Source organism: Hibiscus syriacus, unplaced genomic scaffold (genome assembly GCF_006381635.1).
Source record: "Hibiscus syriacus cultivar Baekdansim isolate YM2019G1 unplaced genomic scaffold, ASM638163v2 tig00110247_pilon, whole genome shotgun sequence".
In the NCBI taxonomy this organism is placed as follows: domain Eukaryota; kingdom Viridiplantae; phylum Streptophyta; class Magnoliopsida; order Malvales; family Malvaceae; genus Hibiscus; species Hibiscus syriacus.
In genome coordinates this window covers 528,908-548,956 of record NW_024062645.1, presented here as the reverse complement: position 1 = coordinate 548,956, position 20,049 = coordinate 528,908, and the positions used below count along the sequence as shown (strand labels likewise).

Below are 20,049 nucleotides of genomic sequence, written 5' to 3'. Positions count from 1 at the left end.
TAATTAACTAATCCAAATAATTAACATACATAACTATTATGTTATCATGAATCTTTGTAGAAACACCAATTGGAATAAAAATACCCATGTTAATATGATGGGTTGAAAATGATGCTTTTAAGGTATTATTTACTCAATTTCAAAATTAGAAAAAAAAAGTCAAATTATATTTAAATCCAAATAATTAACATACATAACTATTATGTTATCATGAATCTTTGTAGAAACACCAATTGGAATAAAAATACCCATGTTAATATGATGGGTTGAAAATGATGCTTTTAAGGTATTATTTGCTCAATTTCAAAATTAGAAAAAAAGTCAAATTATATTTAAATCAAAATATTAAAGTTGACTAATGGTAATTTTGATATTTTCGACCAAAAGGTTTATTTTTAAAGTGTGTAAATATTAATATATATATTTTTATAGAGATTAAAATGAATTTTGATGATTTTAATATAATTGATTAATTAAAAGATTATTTTCCTTGAATACCTTTCTCTTTTGATAATAATGATTTTTGACACATCATTATGTGGCAAGCAATCAAGAGCCCAAGAAAATTACTCTTGATAAAATATTAAAAACTAGGGTAGAGTACACACTGCTTTGTTAAGTTCTTTGACTATTGAAAATTTTAAAATAGTCTCTTGACTATAGAGTTTTTTTTGTTGAGTCTCCTGACTATTAAAAGTTAGAAAATGGTCACCCAACTATTCATATGTTCCAAACTCATTATTTTCTGTTAAAAATTTGATGAAAAACGTTAATTTGCCGACTGTGATATGATAAAATTTGATCCCTAAATCTCAAACGATTATCATATCTCATTCAACAGGTTAACATTCAACTTAGACTATCATCGATTTTTTTAACGAAATAAGACGAGTTTGAAACATATGAATAATCGAGTGACTATTTTGTAACTTTTAATAGTCTAGAGACTCAATAAAGCAACACCCTATAATTGGGGGACTATTTTATAACTTTTGATAGTCAAGATACTCAACAAAACAGTATCCTATAATCACGGGGTAATTTGTATACTTTACCCTAAAATTTACATACAAAAATCATAAAAAGTCGTTTTAGCCTTGTAGGCTTGTAGCGTGCTTTCCCATTGACCTTATCTTTTGTTTTATTAGGAAACATACAAAAACTGTATTAAAAAAAGTATAAAATTAAATGGTTCAATTATGGTTTTGGTTCCCCTATTTTTCTGAAATTTGAGATTTAATCCTTCTACTTTAGTTTAATATAATTGGATTATGGATACCTAATAAAGACAATAGTTAATAATACTATAAATATGGGCGTACTAATAATACTATAAAAATAGAAGGAAATTATTATGTTAAATCAAAATAGATGGATTAAATTTCAAATTTTGTCGTAGGGGAGGGACTAAAACCACGATTAGAATCTGAATTGTAGGGTTTTTAAAGGATTAAATCAAACAGCTATTGCAAGGGATAAGAATGAAGAGAGTTTGAGGTCCAAGAAGTCCACGTAATAAATATGTGCAACAATATAAAGAACGACCCCATGCTCGGCTTTTGTTCCCCCTGGCACTTAATAAAGCTAATGAAGTTACAAATTCACCAACAAATTGGAAAATTTATTAAAGGTCTAGCTTTGACTTTACATGAGGTTATATACAACTATTTATAATAAGTATAATTATAAGATTTTAGGTTAATATTGTAGACTTTTTTTAAAATTATATAAAAATTATAAGATAAAAATTATAAAAGTTTAAAGAGTACAAAAATTATATCATGAATAAAAAATAAAAAAATATCAAAACTATATGAAAATTTAATTTTATAAGGACGTGTAATTGTCATGCACTTTAGCACCCCTTTCGGTTCATTTTTGTATACAAATGAATGAACTTGTAGTTGGATGCATGGATGATAATGGGTCGGGTTTTCATCCGTTTCAAACCTGACCTGACATATGTTTAGAGAAGTTTCAATCGATCCAAAATCTAAGATAAAGACCTACAGTCATCTTGATATGATTTGAATATAAAGCATTCTCATTTTTACTTGATATTATAAGAATTCAATTGAAAATATATAGAAAATTACACTAGTATAATGGGACATATCAAGAATTTTTTTATCCTAAACTTGAACATAATCCAATCTAATCTCAATCCTCATAAAATCTAACCTGACATGACCTAAATCGAAATTTTAAAAATAACCCTATATCATCAGAATTCATCGAGTTCGAGTCAAATTACTATCTTAAAGAAATATGTTCAAACCTAGACTATAATAACTCTGAACAAAATTAAGATATGATAAACTTAAATCATAATAAGTAAAAAACGGAAAATCCACATATGGTATTTATAAATAATGGTGTAATAATAGTAAGGTTGGGAAGATAGAGATTAGTGGCTTACAAGTGTAGGGTTCCAATCGATGTGGGATCGGATTTTAATTAGTAATAACACGCTTTTGCTATCATAAATTTGATCTCTACCAACAGCAATTGCTCGTATCAACTTGTCTTCTCTTAGTTAATGTTCTCATGTAGCATGTCGCCCCCTTTAGTCCTTCTCAATTCTTATATATATGGAATGTTTGCGCTATGTGTATAATATATTCTCGAGGTATTATATGGTATGTTTAGAGATGGTCAACATACTTGTATCTCACAGTTTTATTAAATTTAGAGTGAATAAAAATATTTTTAAACTCGAATCGAGTTGAGATCAAATTCTAATGTCAAGCTACAAGCTTCTAATTGGAATGATACATGAAACTCTACCTATTTTGCTATTTTCTCGTAGTAATTCTCTTTTTAGAGTTAAATTTAATGTTTTCTTTTAAATTGATGTTTATTGAATTGTTCTGTTTTGGACCCTATAATTGATTCTCTTTTATTAATAGACAATCACATTCATTATGAATAAATTACAGGTGAATTGTGATGAAGTTAATTTATCAACTCATTGTTATTATTTTATAAAGGATTAAGGGTTACCTTTGTCCTTGTAACAGACTTAATCTATCACTTCTGCCCCTATTGTATTTTCGCATCAATTTAAGCCTTGAAGTTGCTCAATTGTATCATTTTATATCCTACCCCTAACTTAAAACCCTAAATTATAAATCCTAAGTTGGGTTTAAGGTTTAGAGGTGATGGGGTTATGCTTTAGGGTTTATAATTTAGGATTCTAAGTTAGAGGTAGGTATATATAGAAGGATGCAATCGAGCATCTTCGAGGGTTAAATTGATGCGAAAATACAATAGGGGCAGAAGTGATAAATTAAGTCTACTACGAGAGTAAAAATTACCCTTTTACCTTTTATAAATTATATGTTTCTATAATTATTGCATGTGGTGTTTGTTTTTTAATTATTAATAATAGAGTGTGAGTGTATAATTTCAAATAAATTAATAAAACATAAAGTTTTGTGATATAGCATAAAGAAACCCACACCAAAGTGAGAGCCTTCTTGGTGATTTTGATAAAAGAAGTAAACAACAAAGTGCTATGGATCACTTTATTTTTCTTTCCCTTTCCGACTAAAACTTTAATTAGGAATAGGGATTCCACCAATAGCAATGATCAATCTCATTATATATATATATATATATTTTAAATTTTATTTACGTGATTATTAATTAGGGTAGAGTACACAAACGGTTCCCCGACTATAGGGTATGTTTTATTAAGTCTCTCAACTATTAAAAATTATAAAATGATCACCCAACTATTCTTTTTTGTTCTAAACTCGTCATTTTTCATTAAAAAATTGACGATTATCTAAGCTGAAAATTAACATGATGACTGCGGTATGATAGTCGTTTGAGATTCTGGGATCAGATTTTATCATATCACAATCATTATGTTAACGTTCAACTCAGAATACAATTAATTTTTAGTGGGAAAAGAAGAGTTTAGAACATAATTAATAATTGAGTGACCATTTTGTAATTTTTAATATTCGAGGGACTTAATAAATCAATACCCTATATTCGGAGGACTATTTTTAATCAATTAAACCACCAACTTTTAATTTAATCAATTGAATCACCGGTTTCCAAATCAGTTACGCTGGTACCCAACACTGTCATTTTCACCATAACTGGTTTGAAAGAAAATATAGATAAATCGTGTTAATTTTGCAAATTATTGTATGCTTCAAAGGTCTATACCCTTTTGCATTGCACGTGACACCCACCACACGTTTCCAGCCTTCCATTCTCATCACGCACCAGTTATCGTCATCTCAATGTATATACATCATCTCGTGTATTTCATTACTTAGAAATGATAATCATGAAAATGAAAGAGGAAAATCAACTTACAAACATAATTCAGTCTTAGTTCGATCATTATTGTTGTTCAATTTCTTCACTAAACTAAATATATTTGGTTTTTTTATCACTCTATCGTTAAATAGTTAACAACGTTAAAACGACGCCGATTTAGAAAAATAAAATTTTCACCAAAACGATGTCGTTTTGCATTTATATAATAACAAATTTATAACGTCGTCAATGAGAAAATGACAAAGTGACCAAAAAATCAAATGTGTTAAATTCAATAAGGAAATTGAACGAATTTAAAGTGCAGTGAGTGAAATAGGAAAAAACGACGTTATTTTTTTGTTGTTGATAATTCAACATTTTATTACCACAACAGTAAGGTTTTGATACAACCAATAACCAATCAACAAAACAGAACAGCCTAATTACACATCAATGATTGGTTATATTATACCCCGAGCATTACAAAGGGATAAGTTAGTACTATCTAGTCTATTTATGGATCTGTCCCTTAGACGAATTGCAACCACATCGACAATTTCTTTAAGAATATCGTCAGCACATCGGAAATGGCCCTGAAATAATCTCTGGTTACGTTCCTGCCACAAGAAGTAAATGAAGGCATTCCACGAGATCTTCAAAATGGAAATTAAGAGGGACTTTCCTTTCCAAGAGGAGCAAGCACAAGCTACCATTTCATCCCAAGTCAAAGCATAAAAGTTCATCCCATTCATGTTAAGGATGGATTTCCATATACCAACAGCCAAGGAGCAATTAGAGAAAATATGATCTCTAGTTTCTTGATGAGTGCTACAGTTTATACATAGTCCATCCGTGCAAATTCCCATTCTTTCTAAACGATCTCTGGTTGGTAATTTATTCAAAATGGCCATCCAAGCAATCAAGCTATGCTTTGGAATATGCAAAGGATACCATATTAGACGCTGCCAAATAACCTTCTGCACTTGCGGTCGAATGTGCTCGCATATTTCCTTAGTACGCATGAAACCAGAAGCAAAAAAAGGAGCAGTAGTAGGTCTCAATTTCAGAATTCTTTTGAATCCCCAACTAACATTTGTTCCAGCCTCGAATTGCAAGAAATCCTATCCTTTAAGAATGTAATTGTGTAACCACGCAACCCACAATGAACCGTTACCAGCAAGAACCTTCCTAATGAGGCTTATAGTGCATGCTCTATTCCAAATTGATGTATTAATCAGACCTAAACCACCTTCTGATTTGGTGAGGCACATACGATCCCCGCTTACCCGGGCTCCAGTTGCAGGTTTGTCTTCGCCTTTCCAGAAGAACCTTGCGCAAAGTTGGTCGACTGCTTTTAGAATCGAGGCTGGAAGGAGAAGCTGTCTGCACCAGAAATTACTGATGTTGAACAGAACGGTGCGAATTAATTCCAGTCTGCCAGCTTAACTAAGGTTCCGGGTGGACCAGTGATGCAATCGCTGCTTTATTTTCTCAAGTAGAGGTTCACAGTCCTTCATAGTTAGCTTGCGAGTGATTAAAGGGATACCGAGGTACCTAACAGGAAGGGAACCGGACTTGAAACCTGCAAGACGCTTAATATCCGTCAGTTCCCTTGGAAGAATACCCGCCGTAAAAAGCTCACATTTGGAAGAATTAAGCTTTAGCCCTGAAAATTCATAGAATTGATCAAGGACACTTAAAACACCAGCAACCGAACCAATATTACCTTTGCAGAAAATCAGTAGGTCATCAGCAAAAGAAAGATGTGAAATCCCGATCTTCTTGCATTTAGGGTGAAAATCAAAGATTCCTTTTGAAGTAGCCAAGTTTAGCATTTTTGAGAGCACATTCATAGCGAGGACAAACAAATATGGGGATAGGGGGTCTCCCTGCCTTAGACCTCTAGCTCCTTTAAAATAACCAATCAAGGAGTCATTGAAGGAGATTAAGTATCTAGCTTGAGAAAAACAAACTTCAATCCAAGCAATAAATCTTGGAGGGAAATTGAGGGCTGTTAGAATAGAAGAAATAAAGTTCCAATGCAATGTATCAAAAGCCTCGTGTAAGTCGATCTAATGATGTTATTAGTGTCTTTTTTTTTTACATAAAAGTTTAGGTCAAGGGTGGCTCCCCAGTCATGGGCTAGGGCATACCTAAGACCCAATTGAGATTTATATAGAAGTTACAGATTGCTCAGCAATAGTGGCAGGATTCGAATTTGACTTTACAAGCTCAAATTCCTGAATTCCAACCACTTGTACCAGCGTCAGTTGGCATCATGTTATTAATCTATGTATTATACTTAAGTATTAAACTTTCATTTCTCAACTCTAATTAACAAATAAAATGGAACTCATCAAACTTAAAATTCTTAACTATAAATTTTATTCATTTATAAACCTAAACTTAACTTTCATTCTGATTATCACTCTAAACTTTAAAATTTCAAACCTTAAATGATAATCTAAAACTCTCCCACTATTTCCTGTCGTTGTACCAGGTTGTATGGTGGAGACGAGGAAGATATCTGCATGCACAACAATCTGCCATGTATCACAAGTAGGTACAGTTGTTCAGTTCCATTGCTTGAAATACATGCAAAAGACGGAATCGGATTTAGGGTTTAGTGTTTACATATTTTATGATTTAATAATTAAAAATTTAAAGTTAAGATTTTAAGAATTAGCATTTAGGATTTTAAATTTAGGGTTATAAATATAAATAATCTCTAAAACATGTGGTTAAAAATTATAAGTTGACACCTTTTATTTTTTGTATGTAGCAGGTGCAATATCAATTAGAAGCCAAATTTATTTTTTTTCATAAATAGGTGAATATAATATAGTTAGGGGTGTTTATCGAGCGAGTCGATCTCGAATTGGGTAGTGCTCGACTCAAACTCGTTAATAAAAGTTGTTGCTCAACTCGACTCGTTGCTCGTTAAGCTCATTAAAATTTTGCTCGACTCGTGCTCGTTAAAAAACTTAAAATTTTTATGGCAAAAGGGTAACTTTAACTTTTGCCCCTGTAATAGACTCAATTTATCATTTTCGCCCCTATCATATTTTTGCATCAATTTAGCCTTCGGAGTTACTCAATTGATTCTTTCTATACCCTACCCCATGTTATAAAACTTCAAATTATAAACCTTAAACCCTAAACCATAACATCATAACCTCTAAACCATAAACCCTAAATCCTGAATCCTAACTTAGGTTTATAATTTAGAATTTTAAGTTAGGGGTAATGTATAAAATGATGCAGTTGAACAACTTCGAGGGCTAAATTGAAACGAAAATATAACAGGGATAAAAATGATAAATTGGGTTTACTATAAGGTCAAAAGTGACCCTTAAGCCAATTTTTACCTTATTTTCTTAACAATTGGCAATGGATACTCATATATGTGTTAGTGTTCAAACCCGAAATCTCTAAAAAGAATAACAAATCCCTTAATCAATAAAATCGTTTGATTGGTAACATTCGATAATATTTAAACAAACATTTACGTAATATTTTCTCCACCATCAATACATGAAATAATAACCCAAAAACTAATTTTTCAAGTGTTACTTTGTACACAATATTTAAATTATTCGTAGTCAATCAATTCTTCGAAATGAAAACAATTATATTTAATGACATTCGAATTCATAATCTTATAATTGAACCGATATTCTGTAGACTTTTCTTTTTTATCATTAATCTCATGATTGAGCAGTGCACCTAACTGTGGTTGTAACTCTAGTTGCTAGACTTTGAAATTTCACACAAAATTAAGCTTGACTAGCTTTGTATAACTTGTCAATGGTGTCAAACATTAATGTTAGCCTAAGGGGGTCCATGGGGCTATTTAATATGCAGAACCAACGGTGAGGATTTAACCAATTTGAGATATGTGGTCTATATCAAGTCGTCACCTTAATTAATGTCCACGGCAAAAGGCCCCTTTGCGACGTCGTTCATTATACTAAATATCTTTAAATCATGGGTAAACTACTCATTTAGTACTTAAACTATTGGTTTTGATCCGTTTTAGTACTTAAACTTTTATTTTTTTTCAAAATCATATTTAACATTTAGTTTTCATTTCATTTTAGTACCCGTACCCCCGACGTTAAAAACTTAACGTTAAATTTTGAACGAGGGTACTAAAATGAAACAAAAACTAAAGTTTTTAATGGCAGGATACTAGCATGAAATAAAAACTAAACTTTATGTATGGTTTTGAAATTTTTTTTTGGAAGTTTAGGTACTAAACGGACCAAAAATAATAGTTTAGGTATTAAATGCATAATTTACCCTTAAATCATTGAACCCTAAAGATATACTTAAGTAATTCAACTGCATTCAAGGATTCTTTTCGTAATCTGGATGCAACTTTTCCAATTTTAAGAGACAATAAAATGAAATGAGAATTCCCACCACAATTTCTAATCCCTATTGCATGGAAATCACAAGTGAGTGAGAACTTTATACATAAGTTGTCAAACTATGTTTTATCCCTTTGCTTTATGTAAATTTGGAATTTAGTTATTATATTTTAATTCAACATTATTTGATCATTTACTTTTATAATATCATTAGTTAGTCCATAGCTAACAACGTTATCTATTCGAGTTAAAATACTCATTTGTTTTTCCCTTAAAATTTATTTTTTATATGAAATTTTCTTAAATTTAGGGTTGGGTTGAGTCTGATTTAGGATAGAAAATATTCCATCAAACCTAAAAAATAATATAATTATCTCTTATATATTAAGAATAATTGAAATAATATCTTTCTCTCTCTATTTTTAATTAGGTCTCTATTTTACCTAATAAAGATAAAATTATATATATGTGTGTCGGTCGAGTTCGATCAGATATAAGTTTTTACCCCAAAATCGAATCGAGTTTTGAGTTAAACGGAGCCTCTCTAAATTTGAATCGAGTGATAGGTAGAGGGGTAGAATGCTCGAGTCAAACTCTGGTCAGCCAAAAACCTAGCTAGACTTGACTCATGCTTATCTCTAATCGTAGTGATCATTTTGTAACAGTTAGGAAATTTAATTTCTATTTTATAATTTTTAAAAGATTAGTGACCAAAATAATTATTTAAATATATTTCAATGATCACTGATATACTTTACCCATAATTAGTTTCGAGCCCTTTATATATGTCTCTTGCATCTCCTGGTTCATTGCGACCAAACCAAAGATCTCTCTTTTTTTGCTTTAACCCTCTTTGTCTCTTAAAATTTACCCAAAGATTCTTAAGAACACACAAAGATGGAAATGGGGAGAAGCCCACCAGTAGCAGCAAAGAAGCTATGGAGCATTGTACGGATAGTGCTCTTCATGTTAAAGAAAGGCAAATACAACGCCGGGAAAGCCATCAGCAACCTCGTCTTCCACCAGAAAGTGCAAGACCATCTCTCTTCCTTCAGTTGTCGCTCCAACGACGCTCTCTCCTTCGTCTCGCCGCGAGACTACGAGTTTAGTTGCAGCAACAGCCCGGCTTTTCACCACCACCACCACCACAGGCGCAGACACCACTACAACAAGTCCAACTACCGATACGACGACGTCACGACCTTTTCTGCGGTGCAAAAGGTTCTCGAGATGTTGAACAACGAGGCCGCGGCGGAGTCGTCTTTTTCACCGATGGTTTCGCCGGGGTTTGGACGGAGTCCTTTGGGAAGACAACTGAGAGTGACGGACTCGCCTTTCCCGTTGAAGGATGACGGAGATAGTCAAGTGGATATGGCGGCGGAGGAGTTCATAAACAAGTTTTACAAAGATCTTAAGCTACAGAAAATAATGTCTGCCTTTGAATCGCCTTCTCATAACAGATGGGAACGATGATGACGATGACGACGTCTTCCATATATATATATATATATACCTTTGATCCATTTGGCAGTTCATGTGAGAATTTTTTTCTGACAAAGTCTGGTTACAGAGATTTTCTTTCTTTTTTCTTTTCTTCTCCCCCTGTAATTTGATGATTAAAAAGTTTTTTAATATCTGAAAGCATAAATTATAATTTTTAATATTTAACTTTTGAAACAGAAGCAGCATAATTTTTATTTTCCGGATGAATATGAAATTTCATTGCCAGAAAACTCAACCAGCCTCTACAAACAGTGAAGCAGCAGCATAATTTGTAGGGTAAATTACATATTTAGTACTTAAACTATTAGTTTTGGTCTATTTTAGTACTAAACTTTTAATTTTTTCAAAATCATACTTAGAGTATAGTTTTTGTTTTATTTTAGTACCACGTTCAAAATTCAACGTTAAATTTTAAATTGTTTTGAAAGTTTAGGCACTAAAACGATCAAAAATTTTAGTTTAGGTACGAAACACGTTAAGTTTTTAATGGTGGGTACTAAAATGAAATAAAAAAATAAATATTAAGTGTACTTTTGAAAAAATTGAAAGTTTTAAATACTAAAACTGAAAAAATATAGTGGCCAATCTTAGTATTTGCATGTGATCAAATGATCTTCGTGTTTTTGATCTTTTCGAAGATCTAATTTAATATCTTAAATCTTTGAGATTTACTTAATCAAGCTTAAAATGTTACATATAATAATCATTGAATTGCTGCTTGATTCTAGCAAGATTAACAGAAGATTATGGACATTTTGTACCTAAACGGACCGAAAAGGAATCGCTATTGACAAATTTTCAAAATTTTGATTACTTTTTTTCCAACAAAAAATGTTATAAAAGTTACAAAATAGTCCTCAGCTATAAGATGTTGCTTTTTTGAGTCCCTAAACTATTAAAAGTTACAAAGTGGTCACTTGATTATTCATTATGTTTCAAATTCGTCAACTTTTTATTAAAAATTTGATGACACTTTGAGTTGGATGTTAATATGATGAATGAGATATGATAAAATATGATCTCATAATCTCAAACAAACTATCATATGTCAGTAAATAGATTAACATCCAACGACCGCCGTTAATTTTTTTAACAGAAAAGAACGAGTTTAAAGTATAATAAATAGTCTGGTGATCATTTTGTAACTTTTAATAGTCGAGGAATTCGACAAAGCAATATCCTGTAATCGAGGAACCATTTGTGTACTTTACCCTATAATTTAATTAGATGCGATTATAAAAGTCAATAATTTGATTTCCTACGAATCCAATTCTAAAATTAATTTGAATATGAATAATTAATACTTAAATAAAACAAATTATTTAAATAGTATTATCCAAATAATAAGTGTTGAGTATAAGTAGGGATGATAGTTTGATCTAAATTTGATGAGTTTTAACTTTAAATTTTATAAAAGAGGGGTTTACATTTGGATAGGAACAAATTTTGTAAAGGGTCAAGTTAGATCAGATAAATTTTGAGTTTAGGGTAAAAAATTCAACACAGTCACTTAATTAGAGATAATAATATAATTTTTTTTATAAATTTAAGAACAATTACTATAATATCTCTCACTCTATATTTTCTAATAGGTCTTTACTTTGTTAAATAAAAAGAATAATTTTATATTTATATTAGGGTAAACTACATGAAAAATAATTTACGTTTATGTAAATAATAGGGACCAAATGTGTGATTATATCAAAATATTTAATTGCTATCAATGACAGTTAACTCGTGATGACCACATATTAATTAAATAAAAACAAAAGTGACAATATCTTATGTTTTTTAAATCAATGACAAAAAATGGACAAAACATAAACGTAATTGATTTTCTATGTAGTTAACCCTTTATATTAAAAGAAATATAAATTTTAAAACTCTAAAATTTAAGGTAGATTTCAAATCAAATGAGAATTACCTAAATTTGAGTTAATCAAATTCAAATTCAAAATATATTTCTCGCGTTAAATTTGAGTTACCGTTGGGTGCCGGTATGCGTACTGAACAACTAACCGGTGCTTTCCTCTGTTAATTTAGTAACTGATTATGATTCCATTCTTTGTTTTCTTTCTAGCCTTTGCTGCTCCAGGTCCGGTTCTTTTACAATGGCTATGCTATCAAGGGAACTTTACTAGTTAATAAAAAGGTAAACTTCTGGCGGCTGATACATCTCTTTGCTTGCCAGAACCTGCGTGCTAGTAATAACTTTTGTTCCAAAATTTTGTAGCTTCCACTCCGAACCATTCAAGTTCGGGATTCCATGATTAAAGTTAGGCCTGATCTGAATCCATCAAAGAACCGCACGATAAATTCACTGGAAGCAGTTACCACCAGGTACTTGCCGTTGTTCCATTCATTTAATTTCTGTTTAATACACTTGCACATCATCTTTTTTTCCCCTTTGAGCAGTTATTATTTTTCTTTGCTGCACTTGTGGGTGATATATTTAATGTCATCTCCTGCAGCAATAAACCAAAGGGAACTAATCTTTCAAGGAATTTGATTATGCTCCTTAGCCATGTAGGTGTCCCGGATGATTTTTTTATGGACATATTGATGAATGCTTTTGAAGAGTCACAGCGCGGTTTCTCGAACAGAAGAAAGCTCTTAAAGGTAGTTTTCTTCATCGTCACCAAACCCTTCCTCGAATTTTTGTTTTGATGATTATACTAGCTTAACATGTAAAGATTTTACCGTTGTAGTATAATTGGTCTACACTTCAGTGATATTCTTGTCTCATTGATGCTCCTTTTCTGATCTGCTACCATTCAGTGATATAACAAACTTTTGAATCAATCTTCGTAACTATCACATGCAGTTGCTCTTAACCGTGGTGGAATGGATGAACTCGGTGTGGCGAAAATGATTTTATCAGGGATTCCCCTTGATGAACCATTTTTGCAATATCGAATGTCCATAATGTTGAATGAAGATAGAAAGAATCTCCTTGCGGGAAAGCTACCTATAACCGAGTCCTATTATTTAATGGGCACTGCTGATCCATCTCGAACCTTGAAAAGTGGCGAAGTCAGCATTATCTTGTAAGTCAGTCAGCATTATCAAATCAAATAGAACTTTCTTTTCCCTGAACTTATGATTGAATATTATGGGTCTCCCTTGATGATATGTGTAGGGATAATGGACAGATTTCTGGTAAAGTGCTTGTGTACCGTTCACCTGGAGAACATTTTGGAGATGTGCATGTGCTCAATGCTAGATATGTGGATAAGTTGAATGAATATGTAGGACATGCCAAGTATGATATATTCTTTCCCTGTGATGGCCAGCGCTCTTTGGCTGATGAGATGGCTGGGGGTGATTTTGACGGCAACATGTTCTTCGTATCACAAAATCCACAGGTTGATTTCATTTCGAGTTTCCGGACTGTTTTCTTTCCTTTCTGTTCAGTCAGTCATGCGTGAAGAAGATATTGATGATATAGGGAATTCACTGACTGGTTCTTGTCCTGCTTATTGGACATTAAGTTTGTATGAAACACATTTCTGGTATTTAATGATTACCGAGACAGCCTACTAATTTTGTACAGTCTTCAGCTTTTGGATTATTTCAAAGCCAGTGAGCCCTGGGAAGAAGAATGCTCTACCCTCGAAGGGCCCAGTCGGCCACCCAACGAGCTTTCGGATGAGGAGTTGGAGAGTGAGCTCTTCGATTTGTTCTTGAAAGCCAGGTTCCAGCCAAAGTAATCATCTCCATCACTTTGGATAACAAATTCATTGTAACAAGTTCTCATGCAGTTCTCATGCTTGTGATCGGTTTTGGTTCTGATGTTATGGCAAGTTCGGTTGCTTCCTTTTTCAGTTATGCAATGAGTGCGGCTGCTGATAATTGGAACGCGATAATGGATTGATTTCTTACGGTAAAAGATCCATCCGTGACAGCTCTCATGAAGAAGAACCTGGAAAGCCTTATTAACTTATACTACGAAGCTTTGGATGCATCAAAGACAGGAAAGAAGGTAATAACAGTGATGGATGATTGCATATTTTCTTGGTTTTTCTGCCATGAACTATACGTGCATGAACATAGCTATCATCATCTGCTTTTATATGTTTCTTGGTCTCGAATGACTGTTATACTTTCGAGTGATTACGACTTTCGAATAGGTCGTTCTTCTAGAGGACTTGAGAGCAGCAGTGTTTCCACATTACATGGAACGGGATAACTCATTCAAGTCAACTTCCATCATGGGGAAGATTTATGATTATGTCAAATCTTATCAAGACCAAGTGTCCAAGACAGGTAAGCAAAGCTTTTCCGAGTTTCATGTTTCGTGCTTTCATGGAGTAAGTGAGTGAATAATGTGTTTAAATCTTAACCCTTCTCAGAAGTTCGAAAGCTCCCCTGCTTCGACGTAGGAGTCCTCGAGGAAGAATGCCGAGAAAAATAGACCGCACTTTACGAGGAACACAGGAAAGATATCTCAGTTGCTCAAAAGTTCCCGAGCAAAGAACAAATAGATGCAGCTTGTAATGCAGTTTATGACAAGTACAAGAAGGTGAGTATCAGCTAAATGCTTGGACACACGTAGTATCTTGATCAAACCGATTAATCCTGATCGAATATGTTCCATCGATGGTATAGGAATTATACGGAGGTTTGGAGTTGGAGGAGAGGCAAAGGCCGATGGACGAAATCCGAAAGGAGGCTGTTGCCATTTATAACATTTGCTATGACTATGCCATGAAAATAGATGAAGTGAGCAGATGCGGGTTCGCATGGAAAGTTGCAGGCTCGGCCCTCTTAAATCTGTACGCCGAGCAGCTGGGTGAAAGTACTCTGTTATGTGCACCTTCTGTACTGAAAGAACTCTTATCTTGAGCTAATAATGTTGTGGCCGGATTCGAAATAGTTGATCGATAAATCAATACGAATAATCATATAAATATATATGCATATGATACGTACATGTGTTTGTCTAACCACTGGGTACTTCCAGAAGTCTTATCCAAAAAAAAACAATTATAGTTGAGAATGAGAACAAAACTAATGGGACCAAGAGAAGGTGGTGGTATTATTTTCATTGTATAAAGAATCATGACACCTCAATGACAAATGACCCAGCTCCGCAACCTACCACCACCACTTGGCCACCACGTCACTCCTCAATCAGCCACCCAGCCGCCTCTTGCACCCACATATATTAGTTTATTATTACAATGACCGGTACCAGAAGCGGTCTTTTCCACCTTTTCTTAGCGCATGACAGTGACGTTTTGATTCATGCTATAGTTGAACAAGTACATCGAACGCAGCTGATCCCAGTGTTTTTTTTCTTTCAAGTTCTGGGGATTGATTATTTTATCTGTAGTCTGTCCTGTTGAATCTCTTGCTCATCATAGACATAGAATTAACTGAAGCAATCTAGAGGAGAGAAGATGGAGAGCACCATGAAAGAGATGAGAGGCGGGGAATCAGTGCTTGATTTGTCCCCCAGAGCCACCGTAGGTGGCGGCGTTGAGGATGTTTACGGTGAGGATTGCGCCACCGAGGACCAACTCGTCACCCCATGGACTTACTCTGTTGCAAGGTCACCCTTTTTCATTTTTTTTTTCTTGTGAAGCTTGTGTTTTTGATTATGGGTTTTTAAACTGTTCTTCCATGGTTGCAGTGGATATTCATTGTTGAGGGATCCCCACCATAACAAAGGGCTTGCCTTCACTGAGAAAGAAAGAGATTCTCACTACTTGCGTGGTTTACTCCCTCCTGCTGTTATCTCTCAACAGCTTCAGGTTTCATACTATAATTTCAACCCCCTTTTTGGCTATTCCCCAGATTTTAAGAAGTATTAATTCATGTTTTGTGTTTGTTATAATTCCTAGGAGAAGAAATCGATGAACAATATCAGGAAATATCAGGTTCCCCTGCAAAAATACATGTCCATGATGGAACTTCAGGTCTCTCTTGTACCTCTCTTTACATTCACTTTAAGCTTTGGTGTTGTTCATTCTCTTTACATTCACCATTAACAGGAAAGGAATGAGAGACTGTTTTACAAGCTGCTGATCGATAACGTTGAGGAGCTGCTCCCAATTGTTTACACCCCAACTGTAGGAGAAGCTTGCCAGAAGTACGGGAGCATCTTCAGGCGTCCGCAGGGTCTTTATATAAGCTTGAAAGAGAAGTATGAATGTTTCTTTGTCCTATGTAATTTGAATCCTCGAGTGGACTGGCTTGACTTAGTTCAATCATAACGTGCAGGGGAAAAGTTCTTGATGTCTTGAAGAACTGGCCGGAAAGGAGTATTCAAGTTATCGTCGTAACCGATGGTGAGCGTATTTTGGGCCTTGGGGATCTTGGCTGTCAGGTGAAATTGTTTAAAGTCCATTCTTTCAGTTAGAAACATTTTTGTCGGTGCTTAGTTTAAATTGCAGTTTTGGGATTCTGTGAAATAAATGAATAACTAGTTTTGGCCATTGTTCGGTTGGAAATTCAGGGGATGGGAATTCCTGTTGGGAAATTGGCTTTGTACACAGCACTCGGGGGGGTTCGTCCTTCAGCAGTAAGCATCGTCAAGTTCTTCATTTGATGTTCTTGAGATCTACATTTATGGTTCTTAAGCTGAAATTTTACATGGTTGGAGAACTAGAAGTGAACTTTGATATAAACAGCAATTGTAATGACACTGTGTAGCTTTCATATTGATTGATTCTGCTTTATAGTGTTTACCGGTGTCCATCGATGTCGGCACAAATAATGAGAAGTTGTTGAAGGATGAGTTCTACATTGGGCTTCGACAAAGGAGGGCAACTGGGCAGGTTGGTGGATTTTAATAGCATAATCATTTCGAACATAATGTGCCTTATACTGACATTGTTTCGATTACGTTTCAGGAATATGCTGACCTGCTACACGAATTCATGTGTGCTGTCAAGCAGAACTATGGGGAAAAAGTTCTTATACAGGTATTCATTCTTAGGACACTTTTGTTTTTCGGTGTGCAATCTTCTTCTTGCATTCCCTAATCATGTACATTTCTTTAAATATTATGCAGTTTGAAGACTTTGCAAACCATAATGCTTTCACATTGCTTGCGAAATATGGCACTAGCCACCTTGTCTTCAACGATGATATACAGGTAAGTTGTTGTAGCAGAGCATTATTTAGGAGCTCCATCCTTACGATTATTTATATTTTTTCAGGGGTTGATTTACAATCACTTTTGATGCAGGGGACAGCATCTGTTGTTCTTGCCGGGATTGTCGCTGCATTTAAGTTGATTGGTGGCACTCTAGCTGATCACAGATTCCTGTTCCTTGGTGCCGGAGAAGTAAGACATTAATCTCAGCTTCATCAGTGTTTTCTATCTTTAACCGAAAAGGGAAGGGAACAATATGCTGAAATAATTGATAACTTATCATAAAGGAAATAGCAATGCTGTGCAACATGATTTAATTCTTAATGGATCAATTCAGAATACCTCTCAATTGAGTCACTGACGTTTCGTTGGTTGTATTTGCAGGCTGGGACTGGTATAGCAGAGCTTATAGCTCTTGAGATGTCAAAGCAGGTAAAATCATACTAAATAAAATTTGACAAATCACTTTAGTTTATCCTAAATTCCGTTTTGGAGTGATTATTGTTTCGCTCACTTTCAGACAAAAATTCCCTTGGAAGAGACTCGTAAGAAGATCTGGCTTGTCGACTCGAAGGTATAGTTGAGCTTTGCCTTGATTGGTGCCGAAAGAAATATACCATATGAACATCCGTTTTCACCTAAGCAGCATGAGAATTATATTTCAGGGACTGATCGTTAGCTCTCGTAAAGATTCACTTCAACATTTCAAGAAACCATGGGCTCATGACCATGAACCTGTTAAGGATCTATTAGGTGCTGTCAAGGTAAGAAAAAATTTGCTTACTTTCACACCCTTTAAACTAATTTTCAGTGCTTATGTTGCTTATACTTCATCAGGCAATCAAGCCAACAGTTTTGATCGGGTCTTCTGGAGTTGGAAGAACTTTTACGAAGGAAATTATCGAGACTGTAGCCTCCTTGAATGAGGTACTTTATGCAGTCCCCTTATCTATATGCTTTTTGGTATAGTTTTCTGCCATCCAGAACAGGAAAATATTTAATTTGTTGTAAACCGGTGATGACGATGCAGAAACCTCTTATCATGGCTCTCTCCAACCCGACCTCACAGTCCGAGTGCACAGCAGAAGAAGCTTATACTTGGAGTCAGGTAACATCGTTTCTTGTTGGTTGGTAGACCGCATAACTAAGGTGAAAAAGCTACTGGAAAGGTTGCTTCAAAATCTCATTCTTATTATGTTGTCCGGATCATGCAGGGCCGTGCCATTTTTGCTAGCGGAAGTCCGTTTGATCCTTTCGAATACAATGGCAAAGTTTTCGTTCCTGGCCAGGTTCAACCATTATTTGATTGTTGAGAATATTTTAACAAAATCTCCATGCATGCAGTATCACCGATTTCCACGTTTTCTTTTGTCAATTCAGGCCAACAATGCATACATTTTCCCAGGTTTTGGTTTGGGTTTGGTCATCTCCGGGGCAATTCGCGTGCATGACGACATGCTTTTAGCCGCCTGTAAGTAGACAGTAATTAACTTACGAACAACGCAATGACACCTATCCATACCAAAGTTTGCCGGGATTTACAGTGGATTAACTGTATACCGTTCTTGCATCTCTTGCATTTAACAGCGGAAGCCTTGGCTAAGCAAGTGTCCGATGAAAACTACGACAAAGGCCTTATTTACCCACCATTCTCCAACATAAGGAAAATTTCAGCTAATATAGCTGCAAACGTTGCCGCTAAAGCATATGAGCTCGGTGAGTGACACATCTTTAATCGAGTTAACGGCATTTATATTGGTGTCTCGATTTGTTTAAGCCCGATATCGTTTATAATTTCTTTTCCAGGTGTGGCAACTCGTCTCCCTCGTCCTGCCGATCTCATGAAGTATGCCGAGAGTTGCATGTACTCGCCCATCTACCGAAGTTACCGGTAAATGCTCGGAGATCACCCGTTTTAGTATATAATAGCTTAATCTTGAAGTTCATCTATGTTAAGTTGGATGGGGGATCTTAACTTTGTATTGTTAGCTATGTTCATGTTTTATAAAACTTCAATAATATACGACTGCATAATGCAGTAACATTATATAAAGGTACCAGCCACCAGGACCGAATTACTTCGGATTGTTCAATACAAAACAAATAAATAAAAGGGTAAACTATGCATTTAGTACCTAAACTATCAGTTTTGATCTATTTTAGTACATAAACTTTTAATTTTTTCAAAATCATATCTAATGTTTAATTTTCATCATTAAAAATTAAATGCGTTTAATATCTAAACTATCAGTCATTACTTATATTTTAATTTTTTTTAACTTTAAATTAAATTTTAAACGGGTACTAAAATGAAATAAAGTTAAAATTTTTAACTGTTAAAATGAAACAAAAATAACATTTTAAGTATAGTTTTAAGAAAATTGAAAGTTTAGATATTAAAATAGATTAAAACAAAACTTGTAATTTATCTTAAATAAAATCATTAATTTAAGGATAATATGATCTTTTTCTTTATTAAGTTAAAGCGATTATATATTAGTATCTGTTTTAAATATTCTTAACCACGCTTAATCACTCTGTTATAGAAGTTGGTGCTCGAACAATGATAATTTTTTTAACTATTGACGTAAATTAGTTCTGTGATCTGTTTTAAATACTTTTAATCACACTCAATCATTCTGTTATAAAAATTAGTGTTCGAATAATAATAATTCTTTTAATTACTCAATCATTCTGTTATAAAAATTAGTGTTCGAATAATAATAATTCTTTTAATTACTGAGATAAAATCGTCTGACCAAAAGTTCATAATAAAATATGAGAATATAGTTG

The 20,049-nt window shown here is 33.9% G+C and overlaps 2 protein-coding genes and 1 pseudogene across 2 annotated transcripts; all 3 read left to right on the top strand.

The window, feature by feature from the left end:
- Positions 1 to 1,785: 1,785 nt before the first annotated feature.
- LOC120114844 (NADP-dependent malic enzyme) lies at positions 1,786 to 19,349 on the top strand. Its single transcript, XM_039135625.1, has 20 exons — positions 1,786 to 1,807; positions 15,533 to 15,708; positions 15,790 to 15,910; positions 16,001 to 16,075; positions 16,151 to 16,302; positions 16,380 to 16,485; positions 16,615 to 16,680; positions 16,841 to 16,936; positions 17,012 to 17,083; positions 17,173 to 17,256; positions 17,350 to 17,448; positions 17,641 to 17,688; positions 17,777 to 17,830; positions 17,922 to 18,020; positions 18,094 to 18,183; positions 18,287 to 18,364; positions 18,471 to 18,545; positions 18,637 to 18,727; positions 18,844 to 18,972; positions 19,063 to 19,349. The coding sequence occupies exons 2-20, from the start codon at positions 15,557 to 15,559 to the stop codon at positions 19,149 to 19,151; spliced, it is 1,776 nt and encodes a 591-aa protein (XP_038991556.1). The 5' UTR covers positions 1,786 to 1,807; positions 15,533 to 15,556; the 3' UTR covers positions 19,152 to 19,349.
- On the top strand, positions 9,478 to 10,214 carry LOC120114845. The gene has a single exon (XM_039135627.1). The coding sequence runs from the start codon at positions 9,549 to 9,551 to the stop codon at positions 10,122 to 10,124; it is 576 nt and encodes a 191-aa protein (XP_038991558.1). The 5' UTR covers positions 9,478 to 9,548; the 3' UTR covers positions 10,125 to 10,214.
- LOC120114787 lies at positions 11,954 to 14,999 on the top strand (annotated as a pseudogene).
- Positions 19,350 to 20,049: the final 700 nt, after the last annotated feature.